This window comes from Hypanus sabinus, chromosome 28 (genome assembly GCF_030144855.1).
Source record: "Hypanus sabinus isolate sHypSab1 chromosome 28, sHypSab1.hap1, whole genome shotgun sequence".
Lineage (NCBI taxonomy): Eukaryota > Metazoa > Chordata > Chondrichthyes > Myliobatiformes > Dasyatidae > Hypanus > Hypanus sabinus.
Window position 1 is genome coordinate 25,915,865 of NC_082733.1, and position 13,549 is coordinate 25,929,413.

The window sequence follows — 13,549 nt, forward strand, 5'->3', positions numbered from 1 at the left end:
CTCTCTCTCATTGGAGTCTAATGGAGGATATGTGAAGCTGTTCATACTGGACGAAAGAATAAAAGAACAGTTATTATTTAAGTGGGGAAAATACGAGGGAGCTGCAGCAAAAAAGGTAGATCTGGGGTCCCTGTCCATGAGGCACAGGAAGTTAGCACACAGGTGCAGTGGACAGTAGGGAAGGCTAATGGAATTCCTCATTCCTAAGGGGTTGGCATTCAAAAGCAGCAATTATATGAGCCTCTAAAACACTGTGAACAATTTGGAGACCTTTCTGGCTCCGAATTAAGAAAATAAATTTAAGAAATTATTTCACTGGCGACTGTCTAGAGAACACGGATGATCCTGGTTATCCTTGCTCTAAGACTTCCCCGCTTTGAACTCCTACCCCTTTGAAATAAGGGCTAACATTCTGTAAAGAATGGTTAAATAGCTTGGTGATTTGTGTTTAGAAGAATGAGAAGTAATCTTATTGAATTGAACCTTGGAAGTCCAGCCAGGGTTAAAGCGGACTTGTTATGAGTGGCGGACGTGTTACGAGGGAGTGCGGAACCAGACTGAGCAATCTTGGAATCAAAGGGCACCCTTTGAGACTGTGAGGAGAGAGGGTTTCTGCTCTCACATGCTTGTGAGTGGCACCTTCCACCGTAAGCATGCGGGACAGGGTCATAGGGTATATCTGAGGCTCCGATAGATAGATTTCTAATTAGTGAAGGAATCAACAGTTGTGTGGAAAGGGCAGGAAGGTGGATTTGCGGAAAGTGCAATCAGCTGTTATCCAACTGAATTGCAGAAGTGACTTGAACATAGAACAGTAAAGCACAGTACAGGCACTTTGGTCGACAATATTGTGCTGACCTTTAATCTACTCCAAAATCAAACTAACCCTTCCCCACCACCCTGCCCTCCCACATAGCCAACCATAGTTTGGGAGGCCCATTCTAATGACCTACAGTCTTACACTTCTAATGAGTTTTCCAGGCGCTTTTTATCTTCTGCTGTATGTAAAAGGAACCTTTTGCCATTACAAAAATCCTATTAATTGTGGGCCTCTGTGTCATACAGAGTGATGGAATCACATATTCAGTCTCAGAAAGAGAACTATGAGAAGGAAATTGAAGAACTCAGCTTGAAAGTTGAACAACTCTCTGAAGACACATCTCACTTGCAGCAAAAGTTCCAAGAAGAAAATCGTACCAATGAGAACATCCGACTGGACTTGACCAGGCTGGCCAATGAAAACATGGTACATTAAAATTATTAAGGGGTTGAATGCTGGGACCAACAGACATTTCTATCCCAAAAGTGTAACAAAGTCCAAGCTTGATTAGTTGATGACTTGTCAGAAATGAATTTGAAACCAAATCTAATGAGATTGAAGTGATGGTTTCTGGTGTACTTATCTGTCTGTGGGTAGTCATTTGGCAGTAAAATACACAGTGGTCATTGGTACTAACCTTTCTGAATTTCTGATCTTCAAAGTTCAAAGTACATTTATTATCAAAGTATGTATACTTTATACAACCTTGAGTTTCATCTCCTTACAGGCAGCCATGAAGCAAAGAAACCAAACAGAACCCATTAAAAAACAAAAGAAGACTGTCCAAACACCCAGAGTGTGGGGAGAGAGAGAAAGAAAACAAAACAAACAGCATTCAAAGCTGAAGTTCACAAAGCCAGGTGTCACCGCAGCCGATCCAGAAGTCCACTAGTTATAGGCCACAGCCTCAGTCCAGGACAGAAATGAGCAATCCCTGTGGATCCATGAGCCAAACCAATCAGACTGTCCCTTGTGTCTGACCCCGACGCCCTGACCATTTCAATCTAGCCCGACACTTAAATTGTCCAAACCTTGGGTTGTTCCTCACTCCCTGCCACTTTGATATACCCTCAGGCTCTGCCACTTTTATTCAGCCAGCCCTTAAACCTTGGATCTTTCCTCAACTTTGCTTTGCCTCGCCTCCACCGCATTGAATTGCCTCCAAGTCCACTTCAGCAACTCCAGGCAAAGACGTACATTCTGAGTCCATCCCCACTCCCTCTGATATAGTTTTCACCTAGGTAGTCCCATTTCCTCTCACGTCCCAAAGATGTGGTGATCATTAGGTTAATGGGAATTGTTCATAACTCTTAGTGTAGTTCGATGATGAGAGAGAACAGTTATAGGAAATACTATACATAGGTGATTGCTGTGAAAACTAGTATAGGCATAATGGGCTGAAGGGCCTCCTTTGTCAAAAGAAGATATGATAAACCTTGAGACTGTGGGGTTGGAGAAATTAGCTAAAGATCTCATTGACCAACTACAACCCAATGATCTCCTGCTAAATGTTATTACATTTTGAAAAACTATCAAAACTAACAATATGCACAACGAGTAAGATTTCTTTTAAAGGTTTTCCTACCTTGTGTTATCACCTTCCCAGAAAGTACTGACAAATGGTACAAGTTTATCCTGGGTGTCTATTCAAATTATGTCAGGTCAGACACAAGCTGGTGCATCAAAAAAAATCATGTGAGGACTGCCCATTTGGGTGAGGCATCTGGTAAAAACCAACAGCAACAGGGTGTAGTTTAAAGAATTCATGTTATTTACACATCAGCTCTATCATGGTATCTCAATGTTAAGTCATTGACATGGGCCGTTTTTATACCAGTGCTATTTAGACATTGGTTCCTTGATGCCATGAGCTGCAATATATTCTATGTTGTTGATGGTATTGAATTGATCTTCATTGGATTTAATCAATTCTGTGTACATCCAGGTCATCCCCGAACTCAAACTGCAAATCCTAGAGCTACAAAAAGAGAAACAGGAGATTGAGAAACATTTGAAGGGGCAGGTTGTGAAAATGAAAGGTGACTATCTGTGGCATGCATCATTGATCTAAAGCGCACAGACTTTTCATAGTTCAGTTAAAGTTTTGTGGTTGCAGAAGTCTCTGAAGCAAATCCAATTCTACATGCATTAATTGCAAATCATTGCAATTCACAGAAAAGATGGAGGAAGTTACTGATCAATTGCAAGGCAGCCTTGAAGAAGAAGGACTCCACAGAAGGTGTGATATGTCTAATGTTAGTGTACTTCATTGGGGCTTAACTTCGTTGCATGTTAATAGTCTGTGCAGAAGTTTTTTTTACTGGAGATATTGGAGGTTGTATTATTGCTTGCAGGCGCTCTACATGTCTATGCTGTCGTGATTGAATTAGAGTATTAATTAAAACCCTCCAGCTATTTAAAATACCAAACTTCTATTTTCAGTTAATCGCCAGAACTTTAATGCAGGCTTGCAATTGCGCTGATTGCAGTGTTTTGAGAAAGTCAGAATTATATTAACCAAAAAAGAACATAAGAAGGAACAGCATCTAATTTAACAGTAGTTTAATATTCAAAGTCCATCTGTTAAAGTAGCAGCCAGCAGTATAATTTGTAACAGATCAAAGATGAAACACTACGATAACTTCAATCCTAAGAATTTTTAAAAGCTGCCTGCTCTTGTTTTTCGTCTAAATCTGATCAATATTCCAATCATTATCAGTCAGCTATCTTTAAGCAAAAGGACTAAGTGTTTCATTAATTAATTAAATATTTTTACAATATTAACAGAAAATGCTGCAAATACTCTATAGTCAGTTAGCATCTTTGGAGAGGTATATTAGAGTTAAGCAATGTTATTGAGATGAGGATTTGATTTTGTTTTATCTATCCACTGATGCTACCCGACCTTTTCAGAATTTGTAGCCACTCCTGATTTTATTTCAGATTTCCAACAGCTACATTTTTCTTTTGAATCACATTTTCTTTGACTTTCATTTTGGATACTTAGAATCATTTGAAAAATCCTGAGTTGTGAACAGATTTTGGAGGCTCAATCATTTGTTCTGAGGTGTCAGTACTAAATTATTAACGTAGGCTGATTACCCAGCATACTAACCAAATAATATTTATTTAAGCATGGTCTAAACCAGAGATCCCCAACCCTTTGTTTAATGGTATTGATCTAAGGCGTAAAAAAAAGTTTGGAAATCCTTGTTCTAAACCAGAGTCATTTTATTTGTAAAGTATTTATTTCCAAAGCCTCTCAATACTCCATTATTATACTTGGAATTCTTGGGTACCTCTAATTTATGAAACTCTTCTCAGAGACTTCTCTCTTCTGAGGTACTCTGTTTTTTTTTGTAGAATAAAATAAACTTTAGAATAGTTTCCATGTAATCTTTTATGAAATATGAATTAAGAATAGCTGTCAAGTATGATTCAGCAGTTGATTGATGAGGATGTTGCTGAGACCTGAGGAACTATGTTACAAAGAAAGGTAGAGCAGTGCGGGGTCTTTTTCATTAGAATGTAGGAGAATGAGGCATGATCTTTAGAGTTGTATGAAATTAGAGTGTTATACAATATATAATAGGGTGAATATAGAGTCTTTTTCTCGGGCTTTTAGCCCAAGAAATAAAGGACATAGGTTTAAAGTTAAAGGGAAGTAATTTCCCTAGAACTTGGGGGACAACTTTTTTTTTACCCCGTAGGTAGTCAGTATATAGAATGAGCTGCCAGAGGAAGTGGTTGACATAGTGTATTTAATATTTCAGTAATATTTGAGTAATCTTGTGGATATATTGTTTGATAAAGCATTCTTTTTTGTTTAGATAATTCATTACGGGTTATATGTAAAAGTACAAGAATGGCATACGTCATTACGTCACCATATCATAAGTGAGCGCCTCACTAAAGTAAAACAAAGTAGACGCGTTTTGTTTGTTCATTTCTGGATGTACAAAACATAACATTGGCAATGAGTGAATTTTAAAACAAATCCAAGAAGACTACCTACCCATTGAATGGCAGCACGTTTTTCTCTCTGAAAGGGGAGAGAGATGTTTGGGTTAAAATAAAAAAGTGCAGCACATGTTTCCTTGGCAGGGGGAAGAGATAATTGAGTTATACAAAAAGCCTGTCAACAGATGAAATAGATGGGTTCATAAACAATGAGTATCTGGCAATAATAGCAATCATTTCTTTTAAATGCAAAATTGATTTTCTACTTTGGAAAGATAGACACATTTGATTGCACAACAGATAACTGGCTAATGTTATGGAACAAATTGAGCAGTATTTTGAAACAAATGAAATAGCCAATGAAACCAACCAAACCAGTCAAAGTGAGCTTTGCTGAAATCGTGAAACTATTGCAGAAACATTTAGAACTGAACCCATTGTAAGAAAACTTTAGTTTTAAGCTTACTCAGCCCCATCATGAGCACAAGCCTCCATAGTATCCAGGACATCTTCATGGAGTGATGCCTCAAAAAGGCGAGATCCATCATTAACAACCCCCATCACCCAGGTCATGCCTTGTTCTCATTGCTACCATCAGGGAAGAGGTACAGGACCCTGAAGACACACACTCAATGATTCAGGAACAACTTCTTTCCCTCTGCCATTCAATTTCTGAATGGACATTGATCATATATTTTTGTAATTCCATTTTTTTCTATTATTATGTATTGCATTGTACTGCTGCCGCAATGACAACAAATTTCACGATATATGCCGGTGATATTAGACCTGATTCTAATTCCTATGATCTATTCTTCCCTCCTATCAGATTCCTTCCTCTCCAGCCCTTACCTTAACTATCTACCTGGCTTCACCTATCACCTTCCAGCTATCCTCCTTCCCCTCCCCTCAAAGTTTTACTCTGGCATCTTCCCCCTTCCTGTTCGGTCCTGAGGAAGTGTCTCGCCCCAAAACGTCGACTATTTGTTAATTTCCATAGATGTTGCCTTACCTGCTGAATTCTCCAGCACTTTTTTTTTTGTGTGTTGCCTTGGATTTCCAGCATCTGCAGAATTTCTTGTGTTTATGATATCTTTGCAAACCTTTCTGGTGGAAACAGCTTCAGCAAAATGAACTTAGCCAAGGCCTACTTACAGATGGAGATGGAAGAAAATTCCAAAGTGTTTCTCACAGTAAATACCAAAGGTCTTTATCACTATAGTAGTATGATAGGTTTATTTTTGAAGTAGCATCTGCACCTGAACTTTGACAGAAATCTGTGGACCAGGTGCCTCAAGGCACTCAGTGTTACTTGAATAACATCACTGCTACCAGTGAGGATAGAGTCATGGAGAAGTGTAGCACAGAAACAGGCCTTTTGGCCCATCTAGTCCATGCTGAAAACATTTAAACTGCCTACTCCCATCAGCCTGCATTGGGACCATAGCCTCCATATCCCTGCCAACCACATACCTGTCCAAACGTCTCTAAAATGTTGAAATCGAGCTTGCATGCACCACTTGTGCTGACAGTTCATTCCACAGTTTTCCCTCATGTTTCCCTTAAACTTCTCACCTTTTACCCTTAACCCATGATCTCTGGTTGTAGTCCCACCCAACCTCGGTGGAAAAGCCTGCTTGCATTTACCCTATCTATACTCCTCATAATTTTGTATACCATTATCAAATCTCCTCTCAATCTTCTCCATTCTAAGGAATACAGTCCTAACCCATTCAATCTTATAACTCAGGTCCTCCAGACTTGGCAACATCCCTGTAAATTTTCTCTGTACTCTTCCAATCTTGTTTACATCTTTCCTGTAGATAGGTGACTAAAACTGCACACATTACTCCAAATTAGTGCTCAACAATGTCTTATACAACTTCAACGTAACATCCCATCTCCTGTACTCAGTACACTGATTTATGAAGGCCAACATGTGAAAAACATCTTTCAAGTCAAGTCAAGTCACTTATTATTGTCATTTTGACCATAACTGCTGGTACAGTACACAGTAAAAATGAGACAATGTTTTTCAGGACCATGGTGTTACATGAAACAATGCAAAGACTAGACTGAACTACACAAAAAAAAAACACAGAAAAAAACTACCCTAGACTACAGACCTACCCAGGACTGAATAAAGTGCACAAAACAGTGCAGGCATTACAATAAATAATAAACAAGACAATAGGGCAGTAAGTTGGTGTCAGTCCAGGCTCTGGGTATTGATTGAGGAGTCTGATAGCTTGGGGGAAGAAACTGTTACATGGTCTGGTCATGAGAGCCTGAATGCTATGGTGCCTTTTCCCAGACGGCAGGAAGGAGAAGAGTTTGTATGAGGTGTGCGTGGGGTCCTTCATAATGCTGTTTGCTTTGCGGATGCAGTATGTAGGTACAACTCTATCTACCTGTGATGCCACTTTCAATGAATTATGGACCTGTATTCCCAGATCCCTTTGTTCTACCACACTCCTCAATGCCCTACCATTCTCTGTATAAGGCATACTCTGGTTGGTCTTCCCAAAGTGCAAAACCTCACACTTGTCTCTACAGTATTAAATTCCATCTGCCATTTTCCAGCCACGATAGCCTTCCTTGCTCTCCACAACACTCCCAATCCTGGTATAATCTTCAAATTTACTATCCTATTAATATTTGTACATGTAGTAATTGTGTTTTATAATATACTGTAGATGACTATAGAGCAATATGTTGTATATTTGAATAATATTGTTTGATTAAGCATTCTTTGTTGTTTACATAATTAGTTACAGTTGATATGTAAAATATGTGAATGGAATATGTCATTACGCTACCACATCATGAAACGAACACCTCAGAAAGTAAAATGAATTAGACACAATTTCCCGGGCTCCTATGTTTTCCTTTTAAATAACCTTTGCAGTTAGAGAACATAACAGTTAAGGCAAGTACATTAGCAACATTTAAAAGGTACCTGGCCAGGTACATGGATAGTAAAGGGTCAAAGGATTATGGTCCAAATGTGGGCAACTGGGACTTAGTCGGGAATCTTCGTTGGCATGGATCATTTAAAGCTAAAGGAGCTGTTTCTGTGCTGAATGACGCAATGATTTGTAAACTAATCCAATGTGTAGCTTTTATTTAACCTTCTTCAAGAGTAATTATATAATTAGATGTGATTTATAGCCCATTGGCTTGCAAGAGACAATGCCATTATTAAACCGTAAAGAGATTCAATAATCTTTATAACTTCCATTTCTTGATATAACTTGATTTTCTTGATGAATGACTTCACTTATTTTGAATTGACATAAGCTTCAAACAAAGGCCAAATTTCCATAAGACATAGGAGCAGAATTAGGCCATTCAGCCCATCAAGTCTACTCTACCATTCCATCATGGCCGACACTGGATCCCACTCAACCCCATATATCTGCCTTCTCGCCATATCCTTTGATGCCCTGACCAAACAGGAAACTATCAACTTCCACTTTAAATATACCGTGGACTTGGCCTCCACCTCAGTCTGTGACAGAGCATTTCATGGATTCACTACTCTCTGGCTAAAAAAAAATCCTCCTTACCTGTGTTCTAAAATGTTGAGGCTGTGTCCTTTAGTTCTGGATACCCCCGTCATAGGAAACATCCTCTCCACATCCACCTCATCTAGTCCTTTCAACATTTTGTAAGTTTCAATGATATCACCCTGTATTCTTCTAAATTCCAGTGAGTACAGGCCCAAAGCTGCCAAATGCTCCTCATATGTTAACCCCTTCAATTCCGGAATCATTCTGATGAACCTCCTCTGGACTCTCTCTAATGACAAAACATCCTCTTCTGAAATATGTGGCCCAAAACTGTTGACAATACTCCAACTGCAACTTGACTACTGTCTTATAAAGCCTCAGCATTATCTCCTTGTTTTTAAATTCTATTCCCCTTGAACTAAATGCCAGCATTGCATTTGCCTTCTTTACCACAGACGCAACCTGCAAATTAACCTTCTGGGAGTCTTGGACAAGGAATCCTAAGTCCCTCTGCACCTCTTGATGTTTAAACTTTCTCCCCATTTAGATAATAGCTTGCACTATTGTTTCTTTTACCAAAATGCATTATCGTACAGTTCCCAACATCTGCCACTTTTTTGCCCATTCTTCCAATTTGTCTAAGCCCTGCTGCAATCGCATTGCTTCCTACTGCTCCACCTATTGTGTCATATGCAAACTTTGCCACAAAGCCATCAATTCCATTATCTAAATCATTGACAAACAATTTGACAATTAGCAGTCCCAAAACTGACCCTTCAGGAACACTACTAGTCTATAGCAGCCAACCAGAAAAGGCCCGCTTTATTCCCATTCACTTCCTCCAGGTTGTCAGCGATTCTTCTATCCATGCCAGTATCTTTCCTGTAATACCATTATCTTTTAAGCAGCCTCATATGTGGCATCTTATCAAATACCTTCTAAAAATCTAAGTAAATGTCATTCTCTGCCTCTCCTTTGTCCATCCTGCTTGTTATTTTCTCTAAGTATTCTAATAGATTTGTTAGGCAAGATTTTCCTTTATTGAAACAATGCTGACTTTGACTTACTATATTATTAGTCTCCAAGAACTGCAAAACCTCATCCTTAATAATAGACTCCAACACTTAGGCTAACTGGCCTATAATTTCCTTTCTTTTGCCTTTAAAGAGTGGAGTCATGTTTGCAATCTTCCAGTCCTCCGGGACCATGCCAAAATCAAGTGATTCTTGAAAGATCATGACCAATGCATCCATAATCTCTTCTGCGATCTCTCTCTGGACTCTGGGATGTAGTTCTTCTGGTCCAGGTGACTTATCCACCTTAAAACCTTTCAATTTGCCTAGCACTTTTTCCTTTGTAAAAGCAATGACACAGCTCCTGCTCTCTGACACTCACAGACCTGTGGCATACTGCTAGTGTTTTCCACAATGAAGACTGATGCAAAGTACTCATTAAATTCATCTGCCATTTTTTTGTCTCCCATTGCTACCTCACATGTGTGATTTTGCTGTGGTCCAATATCAACTCTCACCTCCCAATTATTTTTTATATAACCAAAAAATCTTTATATCATTGGCTTGTTTGCCCTCATATTTCATCTTTTCCCTTCTTTTAGCTTTTCTAGTTGCCTTTTGTTAGATTTTAAAAGCTTCACAATAATCCAACTTCCCATCCACGCTGGCTACCTTATGTGCCCTTTCCTTGGCTTTTATGTAGTCCTTAACTTCCCTTCTCAGTCACAGTTACCTGCCCTTGCCATTTGAGAACTACTACTTCTGTGGGATATATCTATCCTGGGCCTTGTGAACTATTACCGGAACCATCAGCTATCTCTGCTCCGCTGTCATTCCCGGCAGTATCCTCCTGCGACCCACCTGGGCAAGCTCCTCTCTCATGCATCTGGAATTCTCTTTATTTCCATTGTAATACTGATATATGTGAGTTATGCTTCTCCCTCTCAAACAGCAGTATGAATTCAATCGTGTTATGATCACCATCTCCTAAGGGTTATTACACCATACCTAATCTAAGACAGTCTTCCCCCAAGTAGGCTCAAGCATAAACTGCTCTAAAAAGCCATCTCATAGGCATTCAACAAATTCCCTCTCTTGTGATCCAACAGCAAACTCATTTTCCTAATCATCTTGTATATTGAAGTGCCCCGTTACATTACCCTTATTACACGTCCTTTCCAGCTCCCTTTGCAATTTCAAACCCACTTCTTGGCTACTATTTGGAAGCCTATATATGATTCCAATGATGTTTATTTTCACACTTGCAGTTTCTTAACTCCACCCACAAAGATTCAATATTCTCTGACCCCATTGTTCTGAAGATGTAATTCCATCTCTTATCAGCAAAAACACACCAGCACCTATGTCTTCCTGCCTGTCCTTTCTACACAAAGTATACCCTTTGATGTTAAACTCCCAACTATGGCCTTCTTTCAGCCACAATTCCATTTTTTCTCTTTTTATTATAAAAACAAGAAGAATTCCAGACCACCAAATCACGTGCTATTAATCAGATTCCCCAGGATCATGTTCAAATATCAATGTTGTTAATTCCTCACAGTTCTGTAACAAACTTTGTTCTCAATTTGTTAACAATATATAGATTGTTAGAGTCTGAGAAAGATAACTGTGCAAAAGAAAATGTGGAATTACTTGCTAAAGTCAGAAAACTTCAGAATGAGAATTATCAGCTTCTGAATCGAGCTCAAACCGGTATCACGATCAGTAACAGAATGCAGCAGGAAACATCTCAATTAACAATGGAAAACTTGGTGAGTGTTGGTAAACTGCCATTCCTAAAATATTGCTCGGTTGTTTTATGCAGGTGAATGGACATCTTTTAAAAAGTATAACACAAACTGAATGTTATTGAAAGATAATCTTCTGCAGTCTAACAAGAAAAATGAATTTGAAGTCTAAAGTTCAATACCACCTTTGATGCCATTCAGATTTGATTACATACTGTACAATGGAAAGGTTCAATACTTTTATCAACAACATAGAACATGTATGATAAGTTCCAGTGATGGTTGTCTGAATTTAGAGATAGAATGTCATATTAATTGATAAGTGAAATGTCTTTTATGGATATCCAGATAATGTTTAACAGATCAATTTGATGAAACAGTCTACAGGAAATAAGAAAGTGACAAAGAATAACATTCCTTGCAAATAAAATTCTCATTGGTTGATTTCATAGCACCACTATAATGCATATAATTCAAAAGAGCCCATTAAGTTACAGTGGAATTATTTGTTGTCATACAATTCATGGCATTTTAAACTTTCCTTCATATTTAACTTGGCAGCTTAAAATTGTACTGTAGTCCAAATAATTGAAAGATAAAAAGAAATTGGATGTTTTCATCTAGATCAGAGAGTAAGTTGAAATTGAAGCAGAAAACTTTCTTGGAGAAGTATTTCCATTCTGAAAACTTTGAGTTATAGTCTTTAGATAATCTGTCGAAATCATTTTATGCTAATCATGTCTTATCTGACTAAACTGTACAGTTTATTTCACCCTCAATAGTAAATGTATTACATTTTCTCTTACTAAACGACATTTGATTTTAGAGAAGTTGATTGAGCTGTTGAACCTGTTGTACAAATCGGGCACTGAAAATTAATTTCAGCAGACAAATAATTTTATTCCTGTTTTATTTTGGAGGACCTTGAGGAGCAACTTGACCAGAAAGAGAAACAAATAAAGAAGTTACAGAATCAGATTAAGTCATTAACAAAAACAGCTGAAAGAGGTATGGAATAACTACCCTATCCATAAATAAAAACAGTGGTATGTTATTTGCAAATCTATTGAGGATGTAATTTTATATACAAAAAGAGCACAGTTGATAATTAATGCATAATGATGCTACTTCAAAAATTAATTCTCAGAAATAGATCAATAGGTACATTTAATGTCAGAGAAATGTATCCAGTATACATGCTGAAATTCTTTTTCTTCACAAACATCCACGAAAACAGAGGCATGCCCCAAAGAATGAATAACAGTTAAATGTTAAAACCCCGAAGCCCTCCCCCATTTCCCCCTCCCGTGCATAAGCAGCAGCAAAGCAATGGCCCTCACCAGCAAAAAAAAAGCATCTGCACCCCCCACCAAGCCCTCAAAGCATCAATAAAGACATAGACTTGCTGTACCCCAAAGATTATGTGTTCACCCCATATTCAATATCCCACAGGCTCTCTCTCTCTCTCTCTCTCCCTCCCTCTAATAAGGGAAAAAGAGGTGTTCCCATTTCATATACACTCTTAAAGCTTTACTTGAGATTATAAAGGTGTAACTGACTCTGACAAGTATTTTCCCTGAAAATGTTTGTATAATCTCACCAGTTAATCAGACCAATGCAAAAGCTACGAAGAAAGAATACCTTGGAATGCTGGAATGCAAAGCAGAAGATGAAGAAAAGCTCATCAAAAATCTAATTTTAGGTAAAGTTATTTGATGCTTTTGCATACCATCAGAAAGGCCCACAAACACTGGTGCTAATGGATTAGGCCAGCACAGTAGCATAGTGGTTAGCACATTGCTTTACAGTACCAGTGATCCTGGTTCAGTTCCTACCGCTGCCTGTAAGTATCTTATACCTTCTCCTCGTGACAATATGTCTTCCGGGTGCTCAGGTTTCCAAAGGCGTAGTATTTGGTAGGTTAATTGGTCATGGTAAAATGTCCCGTGATTAGACATCGGGGGAATGCAGGGTCAAGTGGGTTGAAGGGCCAGAAGTGCCTGTTCTGCTCTGTACCTCAATAAATACAAAATACAAAAAGGACATGTCCCATTGTGATTGCCTTCTTCAATTGTAGCAATCATAAAATAAAATAAAAATGGTCACCTTCCAAGCATTTACCTGTAAAATGCGACTCATCTCTTATCATTTGACAGCCATTGGTCTAATTTGGCCTGTCCAGTCTCTGAGCTGAGAATCTCTTCACCAGCAATCAGCATGTATCAAAAGGACAGGCAGGTAGGCAGAGGGGTGAGGTGGCTCTGTCAGTAAAAACTGAAGTCAAGTCCTTAGAAAGAGGAGACATAGGATTGGATTGATTTAGGATCCTTGTTGGTAGAGTTAAGAAACTGCAAGGGTAAAAGGACCCTCGTGGGAGTTATAAACAGGCCTCCGAACAGTAGTTAGGATGCAGGGTACAAACCATAAAGAGAGATTGAAATGGTACGTAAAAAGGGGAAAGTTACAAATATCATGGGGAATTCTATTATGCAAGTA

General features: G+C 38.5%; 1 protein-coding gene across 3 annotated transcripts in view; it reads left to right on the forward strand.

Moving 5' to 3' along the window:
* The window catches only part of LOC132382506 (unconventional myosin-Vc-like), a 127,029-nt gene that overhangs the window by 94,589 nt on the left and 18,891 nt on the right, over positions 1-13,549 (forward strand). The window contains exons 29-34 of one of the 3 annotated variants that reach the window (XM_059952773.1): positions 1,066-1,246; positions 2,766-2,859; positions 2,996-3,059; positions 10,909-11,077; positions 11,974-12,061; positions 12,657-12,755. In XM_059952773.1, coding sequence (XP_059808756.1) covers positions 1,066-1,246; positions 2,766-2,859; positions 2,996-3,059; positions 10,909-11,077; positions 11,974-12,061; positions 12,657-12,755 — 695 coding nt within the window. Of the gene's footprint in view, positions 1-1,065; positions 1,247-2,765; positions 2,860-2,995; positions 3,076-10,908; positions 11,078-11,973; positions 12,062-12,656; positions 12,756-13,549 lie in introns of all 3 variants that reach the window. The other 2 variants (XM_059952774.1, XM_059952775.1) reach the window with 2 other exon arrangements.